Genomic DNA, 26,786 nt, shown 5'->3' on the forward strand with positions numbered 1-26,786 from the left:
CTGGCGGGACCCGCCCCGTGGGGGTGCGAGCGCGCTGCTGCCCGCCAGGGGGCGCCCGTGCAGGTCAGGGCGGAAGTGCGGCGCAGGCCCCGCCCCCGAGCGGCGGCGGCCGTTGCTGGGAGACCGCTGGGACGCGGGAGCGGGGCCGGTACCGGGGCTGGGGCCGGGACCCCAAAGGAGGGGAGGGAGACCCCTGGAGAGGGGGATGGGGGTGGGCAGGGGGGCGGTGAGTGCCGGGGGGGGGGGCTGGGGAGGGAGAGGGGATGAGGCTGGAAGGGCTCTGGGGATGGCGGTGGGCAGCGGGAAATGGGCCTTGAGGGGAGGCCCGGGGAGGGAGATGGGAAATAGGTCTGGGGGGGGGCACTGGAAGGGGAGATGGGGTATGGGGATTGTGCCAAGTGGAGAGGGTTCTGGAGGGGGTGTTAGGGGTGAGCAAGGGGAGAAGGGGCTGGGGGAGCCTGGGGAGGGAGATGGGGGTGGGCAGGGGGGCGGTGAGTGCCGGGGGGGGGCTGGGGAGGGAGAGGGGATGAGGCTGGAAGGGCTCTGGGGATGGCGGTGGGCAGCGGGAAATGGGCCTTGAGGGGAGGCCCGGGGAGGGAGATGGGAAATAGGTCTGGGGGGGGGCACTGGAAGGGGAGATGGGGTATGGGGATTGTGCCAAGTGGAGAGGGTTCTGGAGGGGGTGTTAGGGGTGAGCAAGGGGAGAAGGGGCTGGGGGAGCCTGGGGAGGGAGATGGGGGTGGGCAGGGGTCTGGGGGTGCCCCGTGGTGCGGGGGGGCTGGAGCGGGAGATGGGGGTGGGCAGGGGGAACGGGCCTTGATGGGCGCCGTGGAGGGGCCACCACGCAGACCCCGGGCACCCCCCGACCCCTCCCGCTGTGTCCCTTTCTCCAGCCATGGCGGGGCCCCATTCCACAGCCCCCAGTGCAGCCGAGACCGAGCTGCTGCTGCTGCAGAAGCAAGCGCTGGCTGAGGAGGAAGCGGCCAAAGCCAAGCAGGAACTGCTCGCTCGCTTCCTGCAGGTCTGGGACTCCACTGCAGCCTCCCCTGATGGCCTCCAAGCCCCACCCCCCTGAGTCCCCAAACCACCTTTCCCCAGCAAATGCCCCCAATCATCCCCACCAGGGCTGGGGCTGCCCCTGTTTTGCTGGACCCCCTGGTACCAGAGACACCCCCAAACCCACTCCTGCCCCTTTCCCACTTCCCACGGGGCCCTCCACAGGTCAAGTTATCCCGGGAGGAGCAGAGCAGCATGTGGGGTCTCCACAAGGTCTGCACGCTCTGGCGCTTGGCGCAACGCAAGACCAAGGACCAAGAGCTGCGCCAGGACATCGAGATCCTCAGCCAGACCTTCACACGGGTCATGGACTGCAAGGACGGCGTCATTGAGGTGGCTGCGGGGCTGGCGGGGTGGGGGGGGGTGCCAAGGAACACACATGACCCCCCCCCCCAAAAAAAAAACTCCACAGGCACTGGTCAGGGAGCTGGAAGAAGCGGAGGAGCAGCAGAACCGAGCCCTGCGCAGTCACCTGCACCTCACGGACCAACTGCTGCAGCTCCAGCGCTGCCGCCTGGGCTACCTGGAGGAGGGGTTTAGTGCCCAGGTGGGCGCCCTGAAGGCCGAGTTTGAGGCTGAGAGGTGTGGAATTTTATGGGGAGAAGAGGAATGGGGCAGCAGTGGCACCCATGGGCTCTCCTGGGGTGGGGTTGAGCCTCTCCTGGCCCCAGTGGGATCCCTGCAGCATCTCTGAGGAAACCCCTTTGCCCTGCTGTGTGTCCCCACAGAAAGACCATTCTGGAGCAGCAAGACTGGGAAAGGTGCTGCCTGCAGGACATGGCTCTGGCCACAGAGCAGGATCACGCCAGGAATGACCACGAGGCCATGCTGAACTTCCAGAGCGCCCGTGACGACATCAAAAACAAGGCAGGGGCCCAAGGGAGCATCGAGGGGCTTTTGGGGCTGGCAAGGGAGGTTTGAGGGTGTAACCTGCGTGTCCCCAGTGCTGGCAGGAGCAGCAGTACAGCCGGCTGCAGCTCGTTGCCAGGCTGGAGGGGCTGTGGGAGCAGATCCAGAAGGCCCGGAGGAGCTACACCGAGGCCACGGAGAAGAGGAAGGGGGAGTTTGAGGAGCTGAAGAAGAAGTGTGCGAAGAGCTCCTGGGAGATCGATGTGCAGGCGAAGAAGCTGCAGAAGCTCCAGGTTTTGGCAGGGTGCTGGGTGGTTGTGGGAGTGGGGTCACCCACGTTCCCCGCTCATTTTCCATGGGATCATGGAATTGTTGAGTTTGGAAAAGCCTCTGAGACCATCAAGTCCAACCCAGCACTGGCAAAGGGGTGACAACAGGCTGGGCTAAGCAAGGGCCCCCAAAGGGCTCATGGAGCAGCGCCTGAGCCACGGAATCATGGAATTATTGAGGTTGGAAAAGTCTCTAAGACTATCAAGTCCAACCGTTCTCTCAGCGCTGCCAAGGCCACCACTAAACCATGTCCCCAGGTGCCCCATCCACGTGTTTTTTGAACACTTCCAGGGACGGGGCCTCCACCACTGCCCTGAACAGCCCATTCCAACACTGGGCCACCCTTTCCAAGAAGGATTTTTCCCCAATATCCAACCTGCTGTTTCACCAGGACATGATTACAGCCACTAGGAGCCAGATCGCGGCTCACCTGCAGGAGAGCGAGGAGCAGAACCAGCGCATACAGGAGGAGAAGGACCACGCCGTCCAGAAGCTCCAGAAGCTCCGGGCTGCGATCAGCCAGGCCGGGGCCACGGCTCACGCCCACCTGGTCACGCTCACCTGCCAGTGCAGTGCCACCCTCAAGGCGCTGCAGCAGGTGGTGGAGAAGGTGAGTTGGGCAGCGCTGAGTGGGGATGTCCCTGTTCCCCGTGTCCTGCTGTCCCTTCCCACCTGCCCTTCCCGGCATCCCCCCACCAGGCCCAGCGCATCCTGCGCCTGGCTGAGATGTGCCGCAGGCTGGAGACAGAGGAGGAGAAGGTGCTGCCTTTCTACCCCTCCTCGCTGGCCGAGTGGGAGCAGCAGGATGTCCACAGGATCCTGGCAGCGTCCCCCAATGAGCCCCTGGCGCGGGTGAGGAGGCACCGCCGCGCTTCCCAGGGAACGAGGGTTGTGATTCGGCCCTGGGAATCACCCAGCTGGTGCTTGGCCGGGCTGGAGACTCCAAACTGCCCCCGCTGCCTCCCCCCCAGGCCATGCAGGACTACGTGGGGCTGGAGCGGTTCTGGCAGCGGTTCAACAAGGCGAAGCTGGAGGAGAAGGCGCTGGAGCGGGCGCGGGCAGCGCTGGCAGACAGGAACCGGCACCTGCGTGAGCTGCTCCAGCAGTACCTGGCAGGGGCTGCGCTCAGCCAGAAGGTGCCCAGAGACCCCCCACCCCTCCTCACCACCAAGCAAAAGCTGTGTCCCCAGAAATGAACCCCACTTAGGGGAGGAGCCACGCACAGGGACATTGGGCATGGCGCACCCCAAGAGCCTCTGGGGAGGGGTCAACCACCTGGACCCCATTCCTGGCTCCATTCATGGCTGCACCAGTTCCAGCTGAGGCTGCCTGGCAGACCAGAGACCTGTCCGGTGCTTGGGGCCACCAGGGACTACCACTGCCTGGAAATGCCTTAAAAGAGCAAAACTGCCTGAAAATGTGCTCCAGGGTCTTATTTCTGGGATTCATTGAGCAGGGGCAGGGGTAGTGTCTGTCACTCAGGTCTGACAGGACCCCTCAAGGCCCTGGAGCAGGCGGGGAGCTGACAGGTGCTCAGCCCCTTCCCACTGCTCTGTCCCCATCACTGTCCCAGGAAGAGCCGCCACGGAGCAGCCGCAGATGCCGAGAGGAAGTTTTTATTTCTTTTTGGCTTTGTTCCTCTTCTCCTCCTTCTGCTTTTTCTTGGAGACCTTGGGGCTGCTGGCCTTGCGGTACAGGTGGAACCCGATGAGCCCCAGCAGTGCCGGCACCAGCCCCAGGCACAGCAGCGGCAGCACCTCGTTCACCACCTTCTGCCAGTAACTGGCCCGGGACAACCTCACCAGCTCCACCTCGAACCGCAGCACCGCGTCACCTGCAAGGGGGGCACAGCCTGAGCGGGGACCCCACAGAGACCCCACGGGGACCCTGAGGGCTCTGCTCACCTGGGATGGTGGGAGGAGAGCCCCGCTTGCCATAGGCTAAGTGAGGGGGGATGATGGCTCTGCGCTTCTCCCTGCCACAGCCAGAGCATTGGTGCCACAAATTGTGGTGGGGACACTCGGGGGGACACTGCCCATCCCCGGGTCCCCCATCTGCACTTACCCCACACACATGTCCAGCAGACTCTGCTCCAGACCTGTAACAGAGTGGGGCAGGGGTGAGTGGGGCTGGTCTGGGTTACCCCAGTTACCCCCCCCAGCCCCGCTCGCCCTGAGCCCCTCACTCACCGGGAATGACTTGGTGCTTGCCCAGCTCCACCTGGAGGGGGTCCCGGCTCAGTGAGGAGTCGATGATCCGGCCATCCTCCAGGCTGCCCTGTGGGGGACACGGCCACAAGTCACTGCTGCGGTCACCCCTGGCACTTTCTCTATGTGGATGCCAGCGTGTCCCCAGTGCTGCTCTGGTGCTGATCCCTGTGCTGATCCCAGTCCCTGTGCCATCCCTGTGCTGATCCCAGTCCCGGCACACTCCGTGTCACTCTGGGACATCCCCACCCCTCCCAGTGCCAGGGCCATCCCAAGGTAATCCTCGTGCTGATCCAGCGCCAGCCATGCCCATACTGGGGTCATCCCATGCCAGCCCCAGTGCCCATCCCTGTGGCACTCCAGGTGCCACCCAGAGCCCATCCTGGGGCTGTCCCCATACCAGTCTCAGTGCCACCTTGTCACCATCCCCTTGTCCAGCCCAGTGCCGTCCTCATGCCCACCCCGGTGCCACCCCTACGCTCACCCCAGTTCCACCACGGTACCATCCCATTGCCCACCCCGGTACCGCCCCATTGCCCACCCCGGTACCACCCCCGGTACCGCCCCGGTGCCGGCCGAGGCCCCCCCGCCGGTGCCGGTGCCCCCGCCCCGCCCGCCGGAGCGCAGTGCTGACGTGTTCCTCCCGCCGCCCGCCCGCACCGTGTAGTGGATGTGCACCGTGTCCCCCGTCGCCGACAGCTCCGTGCAGCCCTCGGGGGGGGGCACCTGCAACGGGGAGGTCACGGGGGGGCCGGGCCGGGGCCCCCTCGCCTCGGGGTCCACGCACCCCCCGTGCCCACGGGTCCCCCGAGCGCTCCGAGAGCCGAACTCGCACCCGGGCCCCCCGTCCCCGGTGCGCCGCGTTCCTCCGCCACAGCCCGGTCCTCCCGGTGCCCCACCATCGCAGCCCGGTTCTCCCGGTGCCCCGTGGCTCCCCCCTCCCACCGCCGCAGCCCGGTCTTCCCGGTGCCTCGTCCCCCCACCCCGTGCCCAGGCCGGGCTCCCCGGTGCCCCCCGAGCAACACCATCCCGCCGGTGCCCCGTGTCCCGTCGGTGCCGCCGTTCCCCGCCGGTCCCGCCCCGGTCTCAGCTCTCTGCCCAAGGGGCCGCGTGGGTCCCCGGTGCCCGGTGTCTCCCGCGCAGCCCCGGTTCCCCCGTCCCCCCCGGGCTCACGATCGTCTCCAGCCGCAGCTCCCGAGCGCCGGTTTCGGTTTCGCTCTCGGCGGCGCGGGAGAGCGGCGGCGGCGACAGCAGCAGTGCCAGGAACAGAAGCGCGGCGTGGAACGGCATGGCCGGGCTGGCGGCGGAGGAACGGGGACCGGGACCGGGACCGCCCCCCACTTCGGGCCCCGCCCCCGGGACCGCCCCCACACCGAGACCGGCCCCGGGACGGGCACCCGCAGCTGCTCCGGGCCCCAGCGGAGTTGGGGGACAGAAGGATTCTCGGGACCGGCCGCTGCATCGGTGCCCGGTGCCCCGCGTGGGGACCCAGCCCGGCCGGCACCTGGGTCCGGTCCTGCCCGGGCACCGTCCCGGCGGCTTCGGCCCGCACCGAGCGGGGGCTCCGGGTGAGGGCCAGAGTGGGGATCAAGGCGAAGGGTCCGGGCCGGGGTCCGGGCCGGGGGACCCCCGCCCAGGCACCGGTTGGATGCAGCCCCCGGTGTCCTGGCGCCGCCGGTGCCAGCAGGCGGCAGCACAGCCCGGGGAAACCGGCACCCACCGGGGCCCGGGACCCCTCCCCGGGTGCAGAACCCTTCTCCAGCACCCCGCGGGTGCAGGTCGTTCCTTCTCCTGGCACTTCAGCGGCTCTTCCAGCCCCGGCTGTGCAGGACAAGGGAAGCCGAGCCCCGAGCCCAGACGGGGGGGGCCGCTGGCCGGCTGGAGCCCGGTGGGACGGAACCTACTCCAGAGTCCCCGTCCCTGTGCCTGGGGATACCCAGCCCCTAGGGCAGAGCTGGGAACACACGGAATGCCCCCGGTCTGGCAGGGTCACACTGGCACATGGTGGCAGCCTGGATCTCGCTCCGTGTCAGCGGGGATGGCCTCACTGCCGGCCCTGGTGTCACCGGCCCCGGTGCAGCTCCGGGATGGTGACGACGTTGACGCCGGGTGCAGCTCCCGGACGACGGCATCGGCACGCCGGCCCCACCGGCGCACCCACATACCAGCCTCGGTTGCCGAGAGGTGGGGAAGCCGGGCTGGCGGCTGGGCCCGGGGCCCTAATGGGATTAGGGGCGCCGGGTCAGCCCTCGCCACACAAAGCCATCGGTCCAGCCGGTGGGAACGCGTCAGTGCCGGCTCCGCTGCTCCCACCCACCGGGGAGTCCCGGTCATCCACGCTGCAGCCCCCCGATGCAGCTCCCAGAGCCCCGGTCACCTGCACTGGAGCTCCCCCATGTCATCTCCACAGCCCCCAGCCCACCAGTGAGCTCGGGTCACCCCCATTCCAGGCCCTCTGCAGCTCCCACCCACCAGGGAGCCCCGGACACCCCCAGCACAGCCCCCTGGTGTCACCAACACCAACAGCTCCCCAGCCACCAGTCCAGAGGGGACACGGAGATGGGATGGCAGTGCTGGCCCCAAATACAACTCAGTCCCCCTTAACCCGTGCGGGGGGGTGATATGGGGTAGGGGTGGCACGGGGGGGCCGAGTTCCACTCGCGCCCATCCCAGCACTGGCACCGTCCCCACGCCCCAGCTGGGATTAGCGCTAATGGGATTTACCATTTCATCCAATATTCCCCTAAAGATGAGCCTGGGAAGGGGGGGGCCCCTCCTCACCCCCTGCCAGCCCCACCTCGCCCCCCCCTGCCCCGTTAAGCTCTTTCTAATTAAAGCCAGTCCGGGGCTGTCCATCACTGTCCCCTCTGCAGGACCCCCACGCTGGGGGGGCTGCGGAAGAAGAGACGAGGGGCAGCGCTACATAAAACATGTTTAATATCCAAGGGGGGGGTCAGGGGAGGTCACCCACCGTCTCAGGCGCAGGGGGCTGGGGGGGTAGGGGTGAGAACACACGTCCCTGGACAGGGCAGAGCCGCAGCGACACGTCACACCAAGCACAGACCGGGGGTATAAATACGGTGCTGGGGGCGGGGAGGGGGGGGGCACAGTACGGGGTGGGGGGGACACCGTCCGTCCGTGAAGGGCAGGGACATACAATCACTATGCTGGCATGATGGGGGGAGGCAGGCGGCCAGGGAGAGGAAGGGGTGGGGGCACGGCCAAGGGGACCCCAGGGGTCCTGGCGGCCCCGTGCTCCCCCCTCCGCGGGGGTCACGCTGCGGGGAGGAGACCTGCCTCGAAGTGACATGGGGGGGCCGGGGACGTGTGGGATGCCCGGGGGGGGGCACACGGGGCCGGGAGGGGGTGCTGGGAGGGAGGGGGAAGTGTATAGTCCCAAATCCCGCCCCCCCATGGCCCTGCTGCCCCCACATTTGGTCCAGAGGAAGGCGAGGGGTGCAGGGACATGCATGGGGACGGGGTGTCTCCGGCCCCCCCTGGCAGGGCAGTGCCGAGGTGGGCCCCCCCCAGCCCCCATCCCACCCTCCCGGGGCTCTGCCCCTGCCCCCCTGGGCGTTATATAGAGCTCTAATTCCACGCACGCACACACGAGATCCGAGGGGAACCAGGGGGACCCCAAAAAAGGCGAAAAACCCCACAGCAACCGGTGCCAGAAGAAAGCAAAACCCAACCAGGGCAGGGAGGGGGCGGCCGGGGGGGGGGCCCTGGTGTGGCCCAGGGGGACCGGGGGGGCACAAGGGGACCCCCCCTCACTTCTTGTTCTTGAGCTGATTGGCGAGCCAGTCGAGGCCCTCGTAGAGCCCGTCCCCGCTGGTGGCACAGGTGGCCTGGATGTACCAGTTACGGTGGCGCAGGGAGTGCAGCCCCAGCTTGTCCGTGATCTCCGCTGCGTTCATGGCATTGGGCAGGTCCTGGAGCAGACAAGGGAGGTCACACAGGGGCCCGATGCTGCAGCAACGGATATGACCCCTCCATGGGGGCTGGCACCAGCCCTGATGCCATGGGGGTGGGCACAACCCTGCCACAGGGGACGGTCATGAGCCCTGATGCTACAGGAAGGGGCAGGAATCTGCCATGGGGATGTGAGACACCGGCTCTGACACCACAGGGATGGCCACAGGGCGTTAAAGACCAGCCCTGGTGCCATGGGGGTGGCCCTGGGGGCCAGCACCATCCCTGATGCCACAGGGATGGCCGTGGCTCTGCCACACAGTCTCTTTGACACCAGCCTTGATGCCACAGGCACAGGAGGTCCTACCACAGGACACCTGCCCTGACGCCTTGGGGACAGTCTCAGTCCCACCCCAGGGCCCTCCCCACCCCCAGACCCACCTGCTTGTTGGCGAAGACGAGGAGGACGGCGTCCCGCAGCTCATCCTCCGCCAGCATCCGCATCAGCTCCTCCCGCGCCTCGTTCACCCGCTCCCGGTCGTTGCTGTCCACCACAAAGATCAGCCCTGGGGAGAGGAGCGGGCACTGACGGGGTCTCTGCAGTCACCCCGCTCCCCAAGTCCCCCCACTGCATCCCCTGAGACACCTACCCTGGGTGTTTTGGAAGTAATGCCTCCAGAGGGGCCGGATCTTGTCCTGCCCACCCACATCCCACACGGTGAAGCTGATGTTCTTGTACTCCACCGTCTCCACGTTGAACCCTGCGGGGAGCGACAGCGGAGGGAAACTGAGGCACGGGGAGCCGCGAGCTCCTCCAAAGGAGCCCTGATGGGGAGAGGTCTCTGCTCGGTGCCCCCCCAACCCCACCCACCGATGGTGGGGATGGTGGTGACGATCTCCCCCAGTTTGAGCTTGTAGAGGATGGTGGTCTTCCCAGCAGCGTCCAGCCCCACCATCAGGATCCGCATCTCCTTCTTCCCAATCAGGCTCTTCAGCAGGTTCCCGAAGATGTTGCCCATGGTGACGGCGGCGCTGGCTCCGAGGCCGGATCCTGCGGGGGCATGGGGCAGGCTGGGGGAGGCCCTGAAATCTGCAGGGGTGGGGCTGAAGGGGTCCACTGTGCTTTGGGGGGGGGGGGGGGGGCTGCGGGGATCAGGGATCCTCATGTCCTGGGGGGATGCAGGGCTTGGGGGACCCCAGGCAAGGGGCTACGGAGGGGGCCACGCATTGCATGGGGGTGTCCCCGTGTGCAGCTCGATATGGGGGGGGTGCAAAGACAGGGATCCTGAGGCCCCCCCCCGCTGTACCCTGCAAAAGGACAGCCCAGGGCGCTGCACTGAGGGAAACTGAGGCAGGGCTGCCGCCCTCCTCGAGGGGAGCAGAGCCCCCCCGGACCCGACCCCTCCTCTGCACCCCCAGCCTCTGCACGACCCCCATCCATCACCGCAGCCTCGCCAGAGGGGGAGGCCCCCATCGCCCCCCCCGCACCGCAGCGCGCCCCTTCTCCCCCAGCGTGTGCAGCCCCCGCGCCCCCGGGACCCCTGAATTCACCGTTACCCCCCCTTTACCACTCCCCCCATCGCAGCGCGCCCCCAAATCACCGCCTCTCCATCCCGCACTGCGCCGCCCCCCCCTTGCGCATTGCCCCCCGCCCCCGCCCGCCGCACCGCACCGCATCTCCCCCCCGCCGCCCCCGGTGCGACCCCCTACCCCCCGGGGCTCCGCGCCCCCGCCGCACCGGGCACCCCGGCACGCGCTGCAGCCCCCCCCCCCACCCCGCGCCGGTCCGGTGCCGACCCCCCCCCCGTGTACCCCCACAGCCCCCACGGCGATGCCCGCGCCCCGCATCCCCGAGCGGCGCGGCCCCCCGCACCTGGTGCCGGTGCCGGTGCCGCCCCCGCCGCCGCTGACTCTGCACCGCTCCCGCCGCCGGAAGCGGAGGCCCCGATCGCGCCGATCTCGCGAGAGCACCCGGTACCCCCCCCCCCCCCCGCCCGCCGCCCCGCACCGCTTCCCGCACCCCCCCCCCCCCACCTCGGGGACCGGGGGCGCGCGCGGGGAGCGGCGGGGTGGGGGGGGGAGCGGGGGGTGCAATCGCGAGAGCCACGAGGCGTTACCATGGCAACGGCTGCAGCAGTGCGGGGGGGACGCTGTGAGGGGGAGTCCCCGTGTGTGTGTGTGTGTGTCCCCCCCCCCCCTGCCATGAGCCCGTTCCTGGGGGCACCGGGACCCGCACCGGGGGGGCAGAGCCTCGTCCAAAGGGGAGCTGCACCGGCGGGGCGGGATGGGGATATGGGGAGAGGGGGGGTCCTGGATCTTCCCCCCCTCTATGAGCACCGGGGAGGCAGAGTCCCGACCGGGGGGGGGGAGAGGGGGGGTCCTGTGTTTCACGGGGGGCGGGGACCCCAACACCGTCACGGGGGAACAGGCTAAGCACCCCCGCACCGTCCCGACATCGTCGGTACCGAGGCCGTCCCGGTGCTCGCAGGGTAGGGGCCGGGACCCGGCGCGAGGGACCCCCGGGTGCTTCCCACGTCCGTCTGTCCCCGTTGTCCGTCTGTCTGTCCCTGCTCGGTGCCACGGATGCCCCCCGCCTGCAGGCAGGTACCGGCGGCCACCCCAGAGGCACCGGGCAGCACCGGCCGCCCCGACGGCTGCGGGAACGGTTCCAGCGGCACCCCAGGACCGGGGGGGATCCCGAGCATCGGGCCGCCGGGTAGCAGAGGGGGTGGGGGGAACGGGGGCTCGGGGCAGTGGGCAGGGGGTGCGAGAGCCGGAGGGTCCCGGGATGGAGCGGGGGAGGCGAGGGCCGTGGTTGCGCCCCGCCGCTGGTGGCACAGCCCCGGGCAGGGCCCTCCCAGCCGCGCCCCGGGGCCTCCCCGCGGCCGCTGACCTCAGCCCCGGGAGCCCCGACGGGGCGGAGGCCCGAGGGCGTGGACACGGCCCGGCCCGGCCGGGAACCGGGGCGGGAGCGCCGTGCTGGAGCAGACCCCGGGTCGGCCCTGGGCTCCTCCCGGGCCGGGGAAAGGGGTGCGGGTGGGTGCCGGTGCGAGCCCCCCACCCCCGCTGCCGTCCCGGGCTTTGTCCGTTCTTGAATTAAACTGGTGAGCGGCGGCCCCGGGCCGTGACGGGCGAGCGGGGCTAATCCGGCCCCGCATGACTGGTCCGGGGAAACCGCGGCGGGGGGATTACCCCCCCCGGTCCCCGCCCCAACGGGGGACTCAGCTCAGGCCCCCCGGCCCGTCGGGCCCCGCACTGGGGACTTCACACCCACCCACACCCGGCCCGGGCGGGGGGTGACGAGGACAGTCTTGTCCCAACCGAGACCGGGCCAGCACCGGCCCTGCGTGACCGTATTCTGGTGGGCACGTCAGGCCTCCCCCGCCAGCGTCCGAGCACCCCCTGCCTTTCCTTCTATCCCCCATCCCTCAATCCCTCCACCCCCCCGGTCCATCTCTACCTCCGACACCCCGGTACCGGCCCAGACTCGGCGCTTCCGGGCAGCGCGAGTTGTAGACACCGTGGGTGTCAACGGGCACGTTCACGGGGCTCCGGGGTGCCGCCGGGACAGCCCGGGACAAGCCGGGATCGAGCGGCTAGAAGAGGCTGTCGCCCCGTCCCGCCGGGCACGGACCAGGACGGGAGAGGGTTCCGTGGGCTCCGGAGAGGCACCGACGCAGCCTCGACGGTCCACGTCCCGGGGGGCTGCACGTGGTGTACCCCGGAAAGCCAGTGGCCCCGGGACGGTGTCCCCGGGCTTTCCCGGGATTGTGGTCCCCGTGAGCCCTGGGTTGTCACGGAACTCTGCCTCCCCCGTGAGCCCTGGGCTGTCACGGAACTCTGCCTCCCCCGTGCGCCCGGGACTGTCCCGGGAGATCCCGTCACTCCTGTGCACCCCGGGCTGTCCCGGGACATCCCGGGCTATCCCAGTTCCCCGCTCCCTCCGTGCTCTCGGACCCGTCCGGGGCTATCCAGGGTTATTCCGGGACCGGCTCCTCCTTGCGCCGGGAGCTGTCGCGGGCCGTGCCGGACTCCCCCCGCCGGTGCCGGTGCCTGTGGAACGTGTGCGCGGGACGGCAGAGAAGGCGGGGGGCGACAGCCGGGAGCTCTGGGCACGGGGCCGGGGCGCAGCCACCCGCCGGGCTAATCCGGGCCGTGACGGACAGCCCCGGCGCCGCCGCTCCCGCCGCCCCGTAAGAGGTGCCGCAGCTCCGCCGCTCCCCATTGTTAGGGCGAGGACGCGGGGAGGCCCCGCGCGGCGGGACCGGCCCACGGGGACCCTCCGCGCCGCCCCTATAAGAGGGAAGGGGCTGGAAGATGCTCCCGGGTGCTGAGCGCTGTGCACCCGCCGCGCCGAGCCGAGTCCAGCCGTGCCGGCTCCCCGGGGAGCTGCCGGTACCGACCACCGGCACCGGGTACCGCGCACGGACCGCCGAGAACCAGCACCACTACCGACACCGGGTACCGCGCACAGAGTGCCGAGCGCCGGGCACAGAGCACCGGGTCCCCAGCACCGGCACCGCGAACGGAGCGCCCGACGCCCCGCTCCAGGGCCCGGTCAGTGTGCGCTGGGCACCGCACCCCCGACGCCGCGCCCCGGCCACCGGCTGCAGCCCGGTAGCGGTGGCGGTGCCGGCCCGCCCGCCCGGCGCTCCCCGCGTCCCCCCACGGCCGTCCTCATCTCGGAGCCGCCCCGCGCGTCCGGAAACACGCGTGGATGTAGCGGCCGGGCCGGGGGCTCTGCGGCACCATAAATACCGGGACGGCCGCTCGCCCGCGCACTCTGCCGGGGCTCCCGGGGCCGGAGCCATGCGCGCCGCCGCGCTGGGGCTGGCGCTCCGGGCACTCTGGGCTCTGGCCCTCTCCTCCCTCTCCAACACGCTGGCAGTGAACAACAGCGGGCGGTGGTGGTGAGTCGGACAGCACCGGCACCGGCACCGGTACCGGCGGCGGGGTGGTGAGGCGGGAGGGCAGGGCTGGCACAGGCACAGCAGAGACTGCCCCGTGCCCAGGGATGGGGTGTGCGGGGGGACACAGGGCTGCGATCCCCGTTTGGGATCCCTACAGGGATACTAGGGAGGAAGATGCTCCGGTGACATCGAGGAGCCCGCAGGGAGGTTGAGGTGAGGAGGGAGGTGCTGGGCACCCCCCACCAGTGGTCACCATCCCCACCTGTGCCACAGGGGCATCATCAACGTGGCCTCGTCCACGAACCTGCTGACGGACTCCAAGAACGTGCAGCTGGTTCTGGACCCCAGCCTGCAGCTGCTGAGCCGAAAGCAGCGCAAGCTGATCCGGCAGAACCCCGGCATCCTGCACAGCGTCAGCTCCGGCCTCCAGACAGCCATCAAGGAGTGCAAGTGGCAGTTCCGCAACCGCCGCTGGAACTGTCCCACCTCCCAGGGCCCCAACATCTTCGGCAAAATCGTCAACCGGGGTGAGGCTGGGGGGCAGCGCAGGGGTCCCCAGACCTCCTCCAAACACCCCCGTGTTGGGATGCTCAGCAAAGCTCCCCTGGTTTGCCATGGGGCATCACCAGTCCATCGTGATGGAGGGTCGGGGGTGCCGATGGGAACCCCCTCCCCATCCCGGCAGCATCCTGAGGCCCCGCTCCCTCCACAGGCTGCCGGGAGACGGCGTTCATCTTTGCCATCACCAGTGCCGGTGTGACACACTCGGTTGCCCGGTCGTGCTCAGAGGGCTCCATCGAGTCCTGCACGTGTGACTACCGGCGCCGTGGCCCTGGGGGTCCTGACTGGCACTGGGGGGGCTGCAGTGACAACATCGACTTTGGTCGCCTCTTTGGAAGGGAGTTTGTGGACTCCAGTGAGAAGGGCCGAGACCTGCGTTTCCTCATGAACCTGCACAACAACGAGGCCGGGCGCATGGTGAGGGCACTGGGGGCTTGGTGAGGGCACTGGGGAATGGTGAGGGCACTGGGGGCTGTGGGCAGCGCTGGGGTGGGCATGGAGGTGAGCATGGCCACCAAGACCCTCAGCCTGCTCCCATGCGTGGGCTGGGAACTGTTTGAGATGGGTTTCGCACTTGTCTTTGGGACAAGTGATGCCTGAGTGGGATGTGATGCTGCAGAAGCAAGGGGTGTAGGAGCGTGGTGGTCCCCGGGGGGTCCCAGGCTTCTCACATGGCCCCAAATTCCCCCTTCCTTCCAGACGGTCTTCTCGGAGATGCGCCAGGAGTGCAAGTGCCACGGCATGTCCGGCTCCTGCACCGTCCGCACCTGCTGGATGCGGCTGCCCACCTTCCGTGCCGTGGGCGACGTCCTGAAGGATCGCTTCGACGGCGCTTCCCGCGTCATCTACGGCAACAAGGGCAGCAACCGGGCGTCACGGGTGGAGCTGCATCACTTGGAGCCCGAGAACCCGGCCCACAAGCCCCCCTCGCCCCACGACCTCGTCTACTTTGAGAAATCCCCCAATTTCTGCACCTACAGCGGGAAGACGGGCACAGCGGGCACAGCCGGGCGGTTCTGCAACAGCTCCTCGCCGGGGCTGGACGGGTGCGAGCTGCTGTGCTGCGGGCGCGGGTACCGCACACGCACCCAGCGCGTCACCGAGCGCTGCAACTGCACCTTCCACTGGTGCTGCCACGTCAGCTGCCTCAACTGCACCAACACCCAGGTCCTGCACGAGTGCCTGTGACCCGCCCCGGGACCACCCTGCCCAGCCCCGGAGGGGGTCTGCGCCACCCACCCCCCATGACGGGTGCCCGGCTGGATTGAAGGCACCCAGGGGTGGGGGTGTGGATGTGTCCTAGGGACCCCCATCCCGCCATGGGTGAGCTCAGTGCCACGCACCTTCCCGGCCACCCCCCGGCTCCACGGGGTCCCTTCTTGCTGTAAATAAAATATTTATTGTGGACGGTTTGGTGCCGCCGCCCCCACCCTGCTTCGCTGGCCCCAGGCCCTGTTTTTTATAATTAAAGATAATAATAATTAATAATAATTAATAATAATGATGCTTTGTTACAGGTGTCACTGATAGCCTTTAGAGAAGAATAAAGAATATATTTTTCTCAGTCCTGTCCCGATTCGTGTCTGGGGGGGCTGGGGGAAGGAGGGGATGAGCTGTGGGGGGACACCAATGTATCCCAAACTGTGCGATGTGCTGCCCATGTCCATCTGTCCATCCATCACTTCTCCATCCCCTCACCTCCCCATTCCACGTCCATCAGCCCCTCCGGCTGCTGTCTGTCCATCTTTCTCCTCCTTCACTTCACTCTCTGACATCCCCTCCCCGCAGACCCCCTTCTTTCTCCCGCTGTGCCCGTCTCCATCCCAGCCATTCCTGCCGCCGCTCCTGGCCGGGATGTCCATCCCCACGGCTGCGGCGCCCATCACCATGGCACCTTGACTGCAGCATCTCCGATGCTGGAATTTGCCGGGGCGGTGGGGCTGGTGCCGCCGAGGCCGGGCGTTGGGAGCGGCCCCGGGAGGTACAAGACGACAGACAGGGAATGAGCATCGTCCATCACTGCTCCCGGCCGGGGCTGACGGCTCCCCTTGGCTCCGGGGGAAAAGCAGGGCCGGGGAGGGCACCGGGGTTACCGGGGCAGGGGCCAAAGGGGACAGAGATGGCCACTGGCCCCACAAACAGCCCCACATCCATGCGTGGGGTCTGACCACAACCAGAGAAAGGCTGTGGCAAAGGTGGGGGGAAGCTCCGTGGTTGGCAGGTGTTCTGCTGGCGTGGCTGTCCTCCTGGGACAGGCATCTCTCTGGGACAGGCTTCCCTCCGGGATGGGCATCCCTCTGGAATGAGCATCCCTCTGGAATGGGCATCCTCCTGGGACAGTCCTCCCACTGGAGTGGGCACCCCACCGGGATGGGAATTCAGCACACAGAACATGTCCTGAGATGGGCTTTTCCCTGGGATAAGCATCCCACAGGGGTGGGCATATCCCCAGAATGGGCATCCCTGGGAAGGGCATCCTTCTGGGACAGGTATCCCACGGGGACGGGTTTCCCACCAAGGTGGGCACCCCCCTGTGACAAGCACCTCTGGGGTGGGCACATATTCCCCCCTGCACCGTGACTTCACACTTGGGGACATCAAAACCTCCATCTCTGTGTCTGGGGGACCCCCAGCCCGGTGCCCACCTGTCACAGGGGTCCCCACAGCCTGGGCTCCCCCCCCAGAGCTGGGAACCCCTCGGGGCCCCTGAGGCTCTGCCGCATCAAAGGCTGCGGGATGACGCTGCCACCACCCGAAATATCCCGCGGAGCCGATAGTGGAAAAGTTGATGTTTAGACTCAGCGGAGGGGGGGAAAAACACCCTGGAGGCCCCTGCTGCCCGCGCCAAGGTCAAAACACAGCCCAGCGTGGAGAGTAAAATACCAAAATGCAAGGAAAACGCCTGGAAAGGAACACAGCCCGAAATAACCCTCCGAGCATCTCCCGCCTGCCGGGTTATCTGCCTGCTAAATTCTGCTCCTGCTTCAGCATGAAAATAGCCTGTTTTCCTGCGGTAGGAGTCAGGAATATAGATAATGACATTCTTATAAGTCACCTCTGTTACTCAGCTTTTCCTGCATGTCCTGCTGGGCACCTCGGGCAGCCGCGACCCCCGGGCAGGCAGAGGCACCCCGGGCACAGGGCACAGACCTCCCCGGCTTGGACAAATACTCCTGGGTGCTGGAAATAGCTGCTGTGGGCCAGCGCAGGGACAGGGCGGTCCCATCCTGCAACAGCCTGTCACATCTGGGAAGCCGGGTAACAGCTGGATGGTGGCCACAAGCTGGGCCTGATGAGGGCTGGGACAACCCCCTTCAGGGATGGGGTGCAGGGGGGCTCTGCCCGGGGGTGTGGGACAGAGAGACAGGATGAGACACGGGAATGCAGGACAGAGGGACAGGGGAGCTTCCAGGATAGAAGGAAGGTGTCATTCCCAGAAATGCAGGACACTGGACAGGACAGTACCCAAAGGTGTGGGAAAGGACAGGACAGTGCCCAAAGTTTCAGGACAGAGGGACAGGATGACACAGAGAGATGCAGGACAGAGCCATGCCTAGAGGTGTGGGTCAGAAGGCAGGTGTCATTCCCAGAATCTAGACAGAAGGACAGGACAGTGCCCAGAGGTGCAGGACAGTGCCCAGAAGAGTGGGGCAGGAGGATTGTGTCATTCCCAGAAATGCAGGACAGAAGGACAGGACAGTACCCAGAGATGCAGGACAGACAGACAGAGCTGTGCCCACCTGCCCAGACTCTCAGGTGGCCCCGTTCCACCTGCGGGACCGCCCCCCATCCCATCCCATCCCATCCCATCCCATCCCATCCCCTGTCACCATCGCCAGCGGCACAGCCCCGTCCCGGCTCCCCTCGCCTCCGGTCGATGCGGACCCACGTCCCGCCAGCTCCCGGCTTGTCCGGCCGCCCCCTCCCATCCGCCGCATTCCTCCGGCGCGGGGCCAACGCGCCCAGCAACGGTGGCAGCGCTGGCCTCTAATCCCCGGGCATGCCAGCCCCGGGGGGACCGTCGCCGTCACCCACTCCCTGATAGGTGACCAATGCCCGAGACGAACAATTAGGGACAAAGCGGAGCCGCCGGGGGCTAACGCCGGCCTTCACGGGTGCCTTGTGCGGCATTCGGCGGGTTTAATGAATTGTCCATCAATCCTTTCAGCTCCGCTCGCCCGGGCTGGATTAATCTGAGAAGCCGCAGTGGGGAAGGAGCCGCTAAGCCTGTATTTATTACTCTGCCATTGTAACTAATTGAGGTAATTATCTGTGACTCCAACCCCGCGCAACAATGCCGCATTCACCGGACCCTTCCCACCGGCTCCTCGCGCGGCCTGGGAGAGCCAGCACCGCGGGCAGGACCGCGGGGATGCAGGGACACGCTGGGGACGGCGGGATGTGGATGGTCAGGAACGTGGCGTGGCTGGCACCGTGTGTAACCAGGTGACACCACACTCTGGGGGCACGGACAGCACTGCTGGCACACGTGGGTTGTGGCACGGCCAGTGCCAGCTGCACGAGTGGGTCACAGCTCTGCGGGGACACTGCCAACACCAGCACATAGATGGACACAAATCTCTGGGGACACCGCTGTCACCAGTGACACGCGAGGGTCACAGCTCTGGGGACACCGCCAGCACTGGCACATAGATGGACATGGCTCCTTTGGGACATTGCCAGGGTCAGTGACACACGAGAGTCACGGCTCTCTGGGGACGCCAGTGACCACCAGTGACACACAAGGGTCGCGACTGTCTGGGCATCAGCACATACATGAGCACAGCTGTCTGGCGACATCGCTGTCACAAGTGACACAAAAGGGTCGTGGCTCTCAGACACCCCCAGCATCCATGACACACGTGGGGCACGGCTCTCTGGGAACACAGCCAGCACTGGCACACACACGGACACAGCCCTCTGGGGACACCACCGGCACCAGTGACACAGGAGGGTCCCAGCTCCCTGGGGACATCGCCAGCCCCAGTGACACAGGAGGGTCCCAGCTGCCTGGGGACATCGCCAGCTCCGGTGACACAGGAGGGTCACAGCTCCCTGGGGACATCGCCAGCCCCAGTGACACAGGAGGGTCCCAGCTCCCTGGGGACATCGCCAGTCCCGGTGACACAGGAGGGTCCCAGCTCCCTGGGGACATCGCCAGTCCCGGTGACACAGGAGGGTCCCAGCTCCCTGGGGACATCGCCGGCCCCGGTGACACAGGAGGGTCCCAGCTCCCTGGGGACATCGCCAGCCCCGGTGACACATGAGGATCACAGCCCTCTCGGGACACCACCAGCACCAGTGACACACAAAGGTCACAGCCCTCGGGGGACACCACCGGCACCAGTGACACACAGGGCTGCCGGGACTCTCAGACAGGATGACACACGTGGGTGGCGGTTCTTTGGGGACACCGGTACCGCTCCCCCCGCCGCTCCCGGGGCAGGACCCCCGGTGCCCCCCGGTGCGATCGGTCACCGGCTGAGCGGCGACATCTGGCGGCCACAGGCGACAACGCGTCCCTGTCCGGGGACCCCGGTACCGGGAGGGACCCCCCCGGTCCCACGCGTTGGCACCGCCACGGGCTGAGCCCCCCTGGCCCCGGGGGTACCCCGGGCTGCGGCGAGTTTCGGGGGCCGGCGGGTGCCCCGGGGGTGCCGGGGGAAGGCGCTGGCGCCGGCGCAGCCCGAATTAGAAGGTGATTTTCCCGGCGGGGAGCGGGTTTGGGCAGGAGCTGATCCCACGGGAAGGGCCGCGCCGCTGCCCCCGCGTCTGGGACACCCCGCGCCACGCCGGGCAGCGCGCCGAGCCGCGGCGTGACGCGCTGGGCTGGGCTGTGCCAGGCTATACCAGCCTGTGTCAGGCTGTGCCAAGCTGTGCCGGTTTGTGTTGAGCCAGGCCAGGCTATGCCAGCCCGTGCCAAGCCGTGCCAAGCCGTGCCAAGCTGCAAAGAGCTGTTCTGGGCTGCTCCGGCCTTTGTGAAGCTGTGCCTGGCCATGCTGTGCTGTGTTGTGCCAAGCTGAGCCGTGCCAGGTTATAGACTGGGCTAAGATGGGCCAAGTCGTGCCAAGCCTTGATGAGCTGCACCGAACAGGCTGTGCTGAGCCGAACCGTGCTGAGCCATGCCAGGCGGTGTCAGGCTGTGCCAAGCTCTGCCAGGCTGCCCTGAGCTGTTCTGGGCTGCTTTGGGCTTTGCCGAGCTGTCCCTTGCCATGCCAAGCCATGCCAAGGCTGCCGAGTTGTGCTTGGCTGGTCTGGGCTTTGCTGAGCCGTGCCGGGCTGCTGTGCCAAGCTGTGCCAGGCTATACCAAGCTGTGCCAAGATGTGCTGAGCCGTGCTGGGTCATACCAAGCCACGTTCCAAACTGTGCCAGGCTGAATCGTGCCATAACAACGTGTGACAAGGTGTGTGGATCATACCACACCTTGCCAACCATCCCACACTATGCCAGGCCATGCCAAGCCGTGCCAGGCGCCGCTGTACCCAGTGCAGGACCACGGCTGTGCCACGGTGAGCTGCAGGTGCCCTTGTGGCTCAGGCCAGACCCAGGTGTGGGGACTTCGGTGCCATCCTGGCCACGCGCCAGCACAGGGGACACACGGGGTGACGTGGCCCTGGGGGTGCCCCCCCAGCCGCCCGGGTGGCCCTGCTGCGGCAGCTGCCCCGTGCCGTGACCTCCGGGCCGGTGTCACCGCGATAATGACAGGGTCGCGCAGGGGGGCGGGGGAGGAGCCGGTTTTAAATAACGTGCAAATTGGACACGATATTTGTGCGGTTTCCTGGGGCCGCGGGGATCCTCCCCCCCCCCCCCCCGCAGCGTGACTAAGAGGTGGCGGCTGTTTGGGGGGGACAGTTCCCCCCTGGTGACTCACTCGGGGTCCCCCCCCGGCCGTGACGTGGGGCCGGTGGCCGAGGGCCAGTCCTGCTGCGCTCACCTACTCATTATGGGGGATACGGGGGGAGCTGGCACGTCCCACCCGCGTCGTGACGCACTGCGGTGCCCGCCGGGACGCCCGGGACCTCCGACTGACCCCGACACCACAACGGGGAGGGAGTCTGGACACCGGGAATGTCACGGGGGTGTGCCCAGACACCTGTGGCCTTGCCGGGGTGGGTGAGGGGGGCCACAGGGAGGCCTGAGGGAGTGACGGTCTCTCCCGAGCTCGCACAAACAGGGGCAGAGGCAGCACACCGGGATCCCGGAGCTTTTATTGGGGTCAGCCCGTGGGAACTCGTCCTGAGCCCCGCCCCAAGACCACCCGTCAAGCGCCGCCCCTGAGAACCACACCCCGGCAAACCCCGCCCCAGACGTGCCACACCCCGGCAAGCCCCACCCCTCATGCCGGAGTGGGGCTGGCGGGGCCCGGGGGGGCCCCGGTGCTCTCCAGGCTGCTGCTGCTGCTGCTGTAGGCGCGGGGGTCTCGGCAGAGCCGCTGCCGGGAGCCCCCCACGCTCCCCTCGGCGTCCGAGTCGGAGTCGGGCGCCGTGTGCCGCCGGATGCGGGACACGGCCTCGCGCAGCGCCTGGGCGTACAGCACCGGCCGCCGCGGGGGGAGCCGCCCCCGGGGACCCCTGCAGCCCCCCGGGCTCCGCCACGGGCTGCGGGGGCTGCCCGCGGGCTCCCGGGGGGGTGAGGGCGCAGCGGAGGGGCTGACGGCCCCAGGGGGCACGGAAGGGCTGCGAGGAGGGGTGCCGGGCCCCGGGGAGCCCCTGGCATAGCGGACCTGCTGTCGCTGCGGGGGTGGCACGTACTGGGCCCGGACCACCACACGGGTGGCGTCAATGAGGACGTGTCCCCCCGTCCCCCGCCGCCCCCTCCCGCGCCCCGGAACCCGCTCCCGGCCGGCTGCCGCCCGTGGGAGCGTCTGGCAGTGCCGGGGGGTGCCAGGCTCCCCTGGGGACAGCTGCATCCCACGGGGCCACCGGTGCTTGGCCTCGGTGGCCGCCCGGGGCAGCGTGTGGCTCCAGCCGCTCGGCAGAGACCCCCGGGCCCGAGGTGCCGGCGGGGGGCTGCGGGGTCCCCGCAGGGGGCGGAGCTGCAGGGTGCGGTGGGGGCCGTCGTAGGCGGGGGGGGAGATGTACGGGGGGGGTCCCCCGCGGCGGGCGTGGGCCGCCTGCACCCGCTGCATGTGCACCTCGTAGGTGGGGGGGCCCAGCTTGTCCCCCGACAGCGGGGGCCGAGGTGCAGGCACAGGGTGCCCCCCCCAGGGCCCACTGCCCCCCGCCCCCTCAGGCTGTCGCGGGGGGCAGGGGGTGGGGGGCACCCGGGGCCGGGTGCTGAAGTCCTGCAGGCGACAGGGAGGGTTGGAGGGCACCGGGGGCCAGGGGGGGGCCAGCTCGGCCACAAAGCGCTTCTCCAGGTACCTGCAAGACAGAGACGGGGAGTGAGGGGCGCGAGGGGCGGGCAGCGGGACGGGCCCCCCACCCCGCCGTCCCCACTCACGCGTACTCCCCGGCGATGCGGCGGTAGGTCCAGGGGGGCTCGGGCCGGCACCCCGCGGCCATGCCGGTGCCCGTGCTGCAACACGCCACCGTGTCGATCTCCACCAGCACCAGCTTGGTCCGCTCGCAGATTCGCAGGCGCCCCGCGCCCCGCTCCGGACCCCCCAGCATGGCCCCGGCTGAGAGGGGGGTCCCCGCCGCGGGGGGCTCACCGGAGCCTCGGCGGAGCCACGCGCCCGCCCACGCGCACCCACCTGCCGCACGTGTGCTCCCCGGGACCCCGTGTCCCCCCCGGTGCCACCTCGAGGCAGGGTGACCCCCGGGCGGCCGGGAGACCGGCGCACCGCGGGGACCCCACCGGCCGTCCCAGGGGTGTCGTGTCGCGTGTGTGTATGTGCCCCCCCACCCCCCCCCCCGCGGGATCCCTTCCCCCCCTGCGACAAGCAGGCGATGGCGGGTTTGGCACCAAGCGCTGCAGCCCACGCGGGCTCCGAGCGGAGCTTAGCAACCCTCCGGCGGCGGCATGGCAACCGGCACAGCCCCCCCCGAGTCCCCCGGGCCCCCCGGTACCTGCCCGGCTCTCTCACCTCGCTCTGCAGCCGCTGCCGGACCCCGGGACTGGCAGGGACAGGGCCCCCGGCCCGGCCGTCCCCTCCCCGCCAGGAATGTGCCTCGCTCAGCACGGCCGGGCCTCGCGCCTCCCCTGTGGGCACCGGCTGCAAACCCCGGCGTCCCAGCTGCCCGCGACCCCCGCCAGCCCCCCCTGGGACCCTAACGTCCAGCTCCCCCCCTTAAACCTCCCCCGGCCCCTGCCCGCCACCCCCCGCTCACCGTGGTGCCCACCAGAGGGTCCCCATGTCCCGCCGGGTCCCTGTCTCTGTCCCATCCCCAATCCTGGCCTTTTAGAAAAGCCACAGGCGGAACAAACAGGGATTTAGGGTCTGGGCGAGCTCAGCAGATTCCCCCTTCCCACGGGGGGGCCACACCCCCTCCCCACGCCTCCCCTCCCCGGCCAGTGCCTCCCACCGTGCCCTGCACGGAGCCAGGCTGGTGCCAGGTCTGTGTTTATTGGTGGTTTCTCTCCACACACGAAGCGGTGGCGGGCGTGGGCAGAGCCGGGGGGACCAGGGGGAAACCCCTGGGGGCGTGGGGGGGTCCCCGGGCCGGGTGGAGCTGAGGGGGTTTCACCAAACCCAGTGAGACCCCCATGGGAGAGGGGGCAGGGTGACGGGGACGAGGGCCCACACAGGAACAGCCCTGGCGTGGATATGGGTGACCCAGGCTCGGCACCTCTGGGGGGTCGAGGGCTGCCCCCATCACCCCACACGGCTTTGGGGCGCAGGGCACGGCACGGGGGGGCTGCGGGCTGCCCCCCATCCAGGGAAGGGCAGCAGGGGCTGTCCCAGGGCTGGGGGTTATTGCTGGATGCTGCTGGTGAGTGGGGGCACACCCCAGGTGTCCCCACCAGCCCGGGGGGGGGGGCACAGTGTGGCAGGAGAGGAGAGTGGGGGGCTTGGGAGGATTGAACCCCCTCCCCCCCACAGCCTCAGGGGCCCTGCGGGAGGACCAGGGCTTGCAGGATGTCCGAGAGGGAGACGATCCCTTTAACCACATCGCTCTCGTCCACCACCACCAGCCGGTGGACCTGGGGAGAGGGGGACACAGGGAGGGGCTGAGGGGGTGCGGGGACCCCAGCACACTCCTCCTGACCCCCCAGCACCCCAGGACTGTTACCTCGGCCTCGACCAGGCGGTTGATGATGGCTTCCAGCGTCTCGTGCTTGTAACACTTGAGGACGCCCTCGAAGTAGTGGGAGCGGTGCTGCAGCGCCCGCGTCACCGTCACGTCCAGGTTGTTGTAGGTCTTCTCAGCTGCCAGGTTCTGGGGCAGGGACAGGTATTGGGGACACAGCTGGGACTGGGGGCACCCCCACCACCCCGCAGCGTCCGCCCAGCCCAGGATTTTCCCCCCACCAGTACTCACAATAACGTCGAATTTGGAGTAGATGTCCACCACCCGCCCTGGGGAGGGAGGGGAGCAGCTCAGCCAGGCCCCCGGTGCTCCGGAGGGGACACAGCCCCCAAGGAGGTGACCTGGGGACAGGCAAAGCGAGGACAGGACAGCCTTACCCGAGTCGTCGACCACGGGCAGCGCGGAGACGCGGTGCTGCACGAAGATGCCCAGGGCCACGTAGATCGGGGTGCTGGTGCCAACCACGGCGATGTTGCTGTAGGTGCCGATCTGCAGCTCCTCCAACGTCCGCGCCATGAACTCAGGCTTGGGGACCTCTGCGATCTGCGGGGGATGGTGAGGGGACAGTGCTGAGCCCAGGCCTGGAGGTCTCAGAGTGACCCCCGGAGCAGCCCGGGCCAAGGGTTCCAGGGCAGCTTTGGCACAGCCTGAGATGGCACAGGGACCTGGCACAGCCTGGGCTGGCAGTCTTGGGGTGGTACTCGGGGTAGTTCCAGGGTGGTACCTGGCACAGGGACCTGGCACAGCCCAGGATGGGGGTCCTGGGGCAACCCCTGGCACAGCCTGGGCTGAGGGGCTCAGGGTGGTACCTGGCACAGGGACCTGGCACAGCCCAGGCCGAGGGTCCTGGTCTGGCCCCCACCATCACCAAGGGGCAGAGACTCACAAAGAGCTTGAGGAACTTGAGGATGCGTTTGTGGGTGAGGATGTAGAGCGTGTTCCCCGAGTCGGGGTCGATGACGGGCAGGCGATGGATCTTGTTCCGGATCAGGGAGGAGACGGCGTCGAACAGGCTGTGGGGCAGAAGGGAGGGGGAATTTGGGGTGTCCCCGGGAGTGCCACCACCAGCTGTGCCCCTCTCCCTGCCCCCCAGGGTACCTGGCGTTGGGGGAAATGCAGACCAGGGGCTTGAAGGAGTCTTGCAGATAAACCTCTGTGGGGAGAGGGGGGATGAGGGGAGTGGGTGGGTGGGGTGCAGCACCAGGGGGCTCCGGGCACACTGGGAAGGACGGGAGGAAGCGGGCAGAGATCCCCCTCACCTCTCCACGTCTCTATTTTATGCTCCTCCAGCTCATAGATCTGCACCTGTGAGGAAGAGGAGAAACCCAGATCACCCAGCCAGGGTCAGGTGGGGCAGGCAGAGCCTGACCTGAGCCCCCCAGAGACCCTGGCCCTCACCATGGGCGACTTGTAGTAGCGGTGCAGGATGTTGATGAAGTCGGTGATGGTCAGCATTCCTGGGGGACAGGCAGGGTGAGGAGGGTCCTGCCAGCCCCCCCCCAGCCCCCAGAGACCCCTGTCCCCCTCGCTCACCTACAAAACTTTGCTTTTTGCTGTCCCACAGCGGGGCTGCCCGGACACCGTTGGTGACCAGCGCGAAGAATGCCTTCTTCACCTGCAGGCACGGGGGTCAGGGAGCCCCAAAAGTGCCTCCCCGGCCCCAAAAGTGCCCCCCCGGCCCTGGCACACCTGCAGGGATGTGTCGAAGACGACCAGTTTGGAGCTGGTGGGGATCAGGTCGTAGCAGCGATGGGATTTCATGAAGGCGGTGTAGGCACCGCGGTGGGTGTCCCCTGGGGCGGCAGCGTGAGGGGGCACCCCAAAACCTGGAGCACCCCAAAACCCGGGACACCCCAAATCCCAGACACCCCAAATCCCAGACACCCCAAATCCTGTGGCACCCCCAATCCCAGGACACCCCAAATCCTGTGACGCCCCAATCCCGGGACACTCCAAACCCTCGGATACCCCAAGTCCCGTTTCACCCCCAATTCCGGGACACCCCGCTCAGGGCTCTGCGACACCCGCATCTCCGGGATATCCCCAGTCATGGGGCATCCCAAATCCTGCTACACCCAGCTCAGAGCTCCGGGATACCCCAGACTTCGGGACAGGAACCCCGCAGGAGCTGCAGCCCTCGGGACACCCAAATCACCGCGTCACCTCCTGTGCCGGGACCCCCCCGCACGCCGGGACCTCCCAGGCCTCCCTCGGAATCACCTTCCAGCCCCGGGGGGCTCAGCTCCGCCGGGCTCTCGGCGGCCGGGCCGGGGTCAGGGTCGGGGCCGGGATCCTGGGGACAGACACGGCTCGGGTCAGACGTGGCCGCGGCCCGCGGTCCCCGGTCCCCCCCGTGTCTCCCCAGGTCCCGCTGTCCCTCCCACAACCTCCATGGGTCCCGCTGCGTCCTGAGGCGCCGCTGCCCCACTTCAGCCCGGCTCTGGCCCCACGTTCGCCCGGTTCCTGCTCCCGCTTCCCCGCGGCTTCCGGATCCACTTCCGCCCGGTTCCGGGCACCACTTCCGCCCGGTTCCCGCCCCGCTTCCGCCCGGTTCCGGGCACCACTTCCGCCCGGTTCCCGGAGCCACTTCCGCCCGGTTCTGGGAACCACTTCCGCCTGGTTCCCGCCCCGCTTCCGCCCGGTTGCCGGAACAACTTGGGCCCGGTTCCCGCCCCGCTTCCGCCCGGTTCCTGCCCCGCTTCTGCCCGGTTCCCGGAACAACTCGGGCCCGGTTCCCGCCCCGCTTCCGCCCGGTCCCAGGAAAAAC

At 68.5% G+C, this 26,786-nt stretch overlaps 5 protein-coding genes across 5 annotated transcripts; 2 read left to right on the forward strand and 3 right to left on the reverse strand.

Annotated features, from left to right (window-relative positions):
- Nucleotides 1–87: 87 nt before the first annotated feature.
- CCDC65 (coiled-coil domain containing 65) lies at nucleotides 88–3,505 on the forward strand. Its single transcript, XM_068997819.1, has 9 exons — nucleotides 88–148; nucleotides 894–1,021; nucleotides 1,222–1,389; nucleotides 1,469–1,638; nucleotides 1,785–1,923; nucleotides 2,001–2,198; nucleotides 2,627–2,845; nucleotides 2,935–3,087; nucleotides 3,207–3,505. The coding sequence occupies exons 2-9, from the start codon at nucleotides 896–898 to the stop codon at nucleotides 3,429–3,431; spliced, it is 1,398 nt and encodes a 465-aa protein (XP_068853920.1). The 5' UTR covers nucleotides 88–148; nucleotides 894–895; the 3' UTR covers nucleotides 3,432–3,505.
- Nucleotides 3,506–3,835: 330 nt separating this feature from the next.
- Nucleotides 3,836–5,772, reverse strand: FKBP11 (FKBP prolyl isomerase 11). The gene is made up of 6 exons (XM_068997816.1): nucleotides 5,616–5,772; nucleotides 5,103–5,168; nucleotides 4,425–4,512; nucleotides 4,300–4,333; nucleotides 4,140–4,210; nucleotides 3,836–4,069 (listed from the first exon to the last, which is right to left on the reverse strand). Exons 1-6 carry the CDS (start codon nucleotides 5,730–5,732, stop codon nucleotides 3,852–3,854), a joined length of 594 nt encoding a protein of 197 aa, XP_068853917.1. The 5' UTR covers nucleotides 5,733–5,772; the 3' UTR covers nucleotides 3,836–3,851.
- A 1,772-nt stretch (nucleotides 5,773–7,544) lies between these two features.
- On the reverse strand, nucleotides 7,545–10,295 carry ARF3 (ARF GTPase 3). Its single transcript, XM_068997817.1, has 5 exons — nucleotides 10,228–10,295; nucleotides 9,226–9,405; nucleotides 9,005–9,115; nucleotides 8,796–8,920; nucleotides 7,545–8,374 (listed from the first exon to the last, which is right to left on the reverse strand). The coding sequence occupies exons 2-5, from the start codon at nucleotides 9,371–9,373 to the stop codon at nucleotides 8,213–8,215; spliced, it is 546 nt and encodes a 181-aa protein (XP_068853918.1). The 5' UTR covers nucleotides 9,374–9,405; nucleotides 10,228–10,295; the 3' UTR covers nucleotides 7,545–8,212.
- Nucleotides 10,296–13,163: 2,868 nt separating this feature from the next.
- Nucleotides 13,164–15,013, forward strand: WNT1 (Wnt family member 1). The gene is made up of 4 exons (XM_068997796.1): nucleotides 13,164–13,264; nucleotides 13,538–13,791; nucleotides 13,977–14,242; nucleotides 14,525–15,013. The coding sequence occupies exons 1-4, from the start codon at nucleotides 13,164–13,166 to the stop codon at nucleotides 15,011–15,013; spliced, it is 1,110 nt and encodes a 369-aa protein (XP_068853897.1).
- An 8,302-nt stretch (nucleotides 15,014–23,315) lies between these two features.
- Nucleotides 23,316–26,533, reverse strand: PRKAG1 (protein kinase AMP-activated non-catalytic subunit gamma 1). The gene is made up of 12 exons (XM_068997797.1): nucleotides 26,407–26,533; nucleotides 26,240–26,312; nucleotides 25,709–25,812; nucleotides 25,553–25,634; nucleotides 25,418–25,476; nucleotides 25,279–25,324; nucleotides 25,118–25,172; nucleotides 24,906–25,032; nucleotides 24,397–24,562; nucleotides 24,251–24,288; nucleotides 24,002–24,148; nucleotides 23,316–23,912 (listed from the first exon to the last, which is right to left on the reverse strand). Exons 1-12 carry the CDS (start codon nucleotides 26,410–26,412, stop codon nucleotides 23,814–23,816), a joined length of 1,002 nt encoding a protein of 333 aa, XP_068853898.1. The 5' UTR covers nucleotides 26,413–26,533; the 3' UTR covers nucleotides 23,316–23,813.
- Between the last annotated feature and the right edge of the window lie 253 nt (nucleotides 26,534–26,786).

The sequence above is a fragment of the Aphelocoma coerulescens genome, chromosome 29, assembly GCF_041296385.1.
Source record: "Aphelocoma coerulescens isolate FSJ_1873_10779 chromosome 29, UR_Acoe_1.0, whole genome shotgun sequence".
Classification (NCBI taxonomy): domain Eukaryota; kingdom Metazoa; phylum Chordata; class Aves; order Passeriformes; family Corvidae; genus Aphelocoma; species Aphelocoma coerulescens.

Coding starts and splice junctions, on each gene's coding strand:
- CCDC65 (XM_068997819.1), top strand. CDS start 896: ATGGCGGGGCCCCATTCCACAGCCCCCAGTGCAGCCGAGACCGAGCTG. Junction 1,022..1,221: donor TGCTCGCTCGCTTCCTGCAG/GTCTGGGACTCC, acceptor GGCCCTCCACAG/GTCAAGTTATCCCGGGAGGA. Junction 2,846..2,934: donor TGCAGCAGGTGGTGGAGAAG/GTGAGTTGGGCA, acceptor TCCCCCCACCAG/GCCCAGCGCATCCTGCGCCT.
- FKBP11 (XM_068997816.1), bottom strand. CDS start 5,732: ATGCCGTTCCACGCCGCGCTTCTGTTCCTGGCACTGCTGCTGTCGCCG. Junction 4,513..5,102: donor CGGTGCACATCCACTACACG/GTGCGGGCGGGC, acceptor TGTCCCCCACAG/GGCAGCCTGGAGGATGGCCG. Junction 4,070..4,139: donor CTCTCCTCCCACCATCCCAG/GTGAGCAGAGCC, acceptor CCCCCCTTGCAG/GTGACGCGGTGCTGCGGTTC.
- ARF3 (XM_068997817.1), bottom strand. CDS start 9,373: ATGGGCAACATCTTCGGGAACCTGCTGAAGAGCCTGATTGGGAAGAAG. Junction 8,921..9,004: donor TTACTTCCAAAACACCCAGG/GTAGGTGTCTCA, acceptor TCCTCTCCCCAG/GGCTGATCTTTGTGGTGGAC. Junction 8,375..8,795: donor TCGTCTTCGCCAACAAGCAG/GTGGGTCTGGGG, acceptor TGTCTGCTCCAG/GACCTGCCCAATGCCATGAA.
- WNT1 (XM_068997796.1), top strand. CDS start 13,164: ATGCGCGCCGCCGCGCTGGGGCTGGCGCTCCGGGCACTCTGGGCTCTG. Junction 13,265..13,537: donor AACAACAGCGGGCGGTGGTG/GTGAGTCGGACA, acceptor CCTGTGCCACAG/GGGCATCATCAACGTGGCCT. Junction 13,792..13,976: donor CGGCAAAATCGTCAACCGGG/GTGAGGCTGGGG, acceptor CTCCCTCCACAG/GCTGCCGGGAGACGGCGTTC.
- PRKAG1 (XM_068997797.1), bottom strand. Junction 25,173..25,278: donor TAAAATAGAGACGTGGAGAG/GTGAGGGGGATC, acceptor CTCTCCCCACAG/AGGTTTATCTGCAAGACTCC. Junction 24,289..24,396: donor GCCCGTGGTCGACGACTCGG/GTAAGGCTGTCC, acceptor CTCCCTCCCCAG/GGCGGGTGGTGGACATCTAC.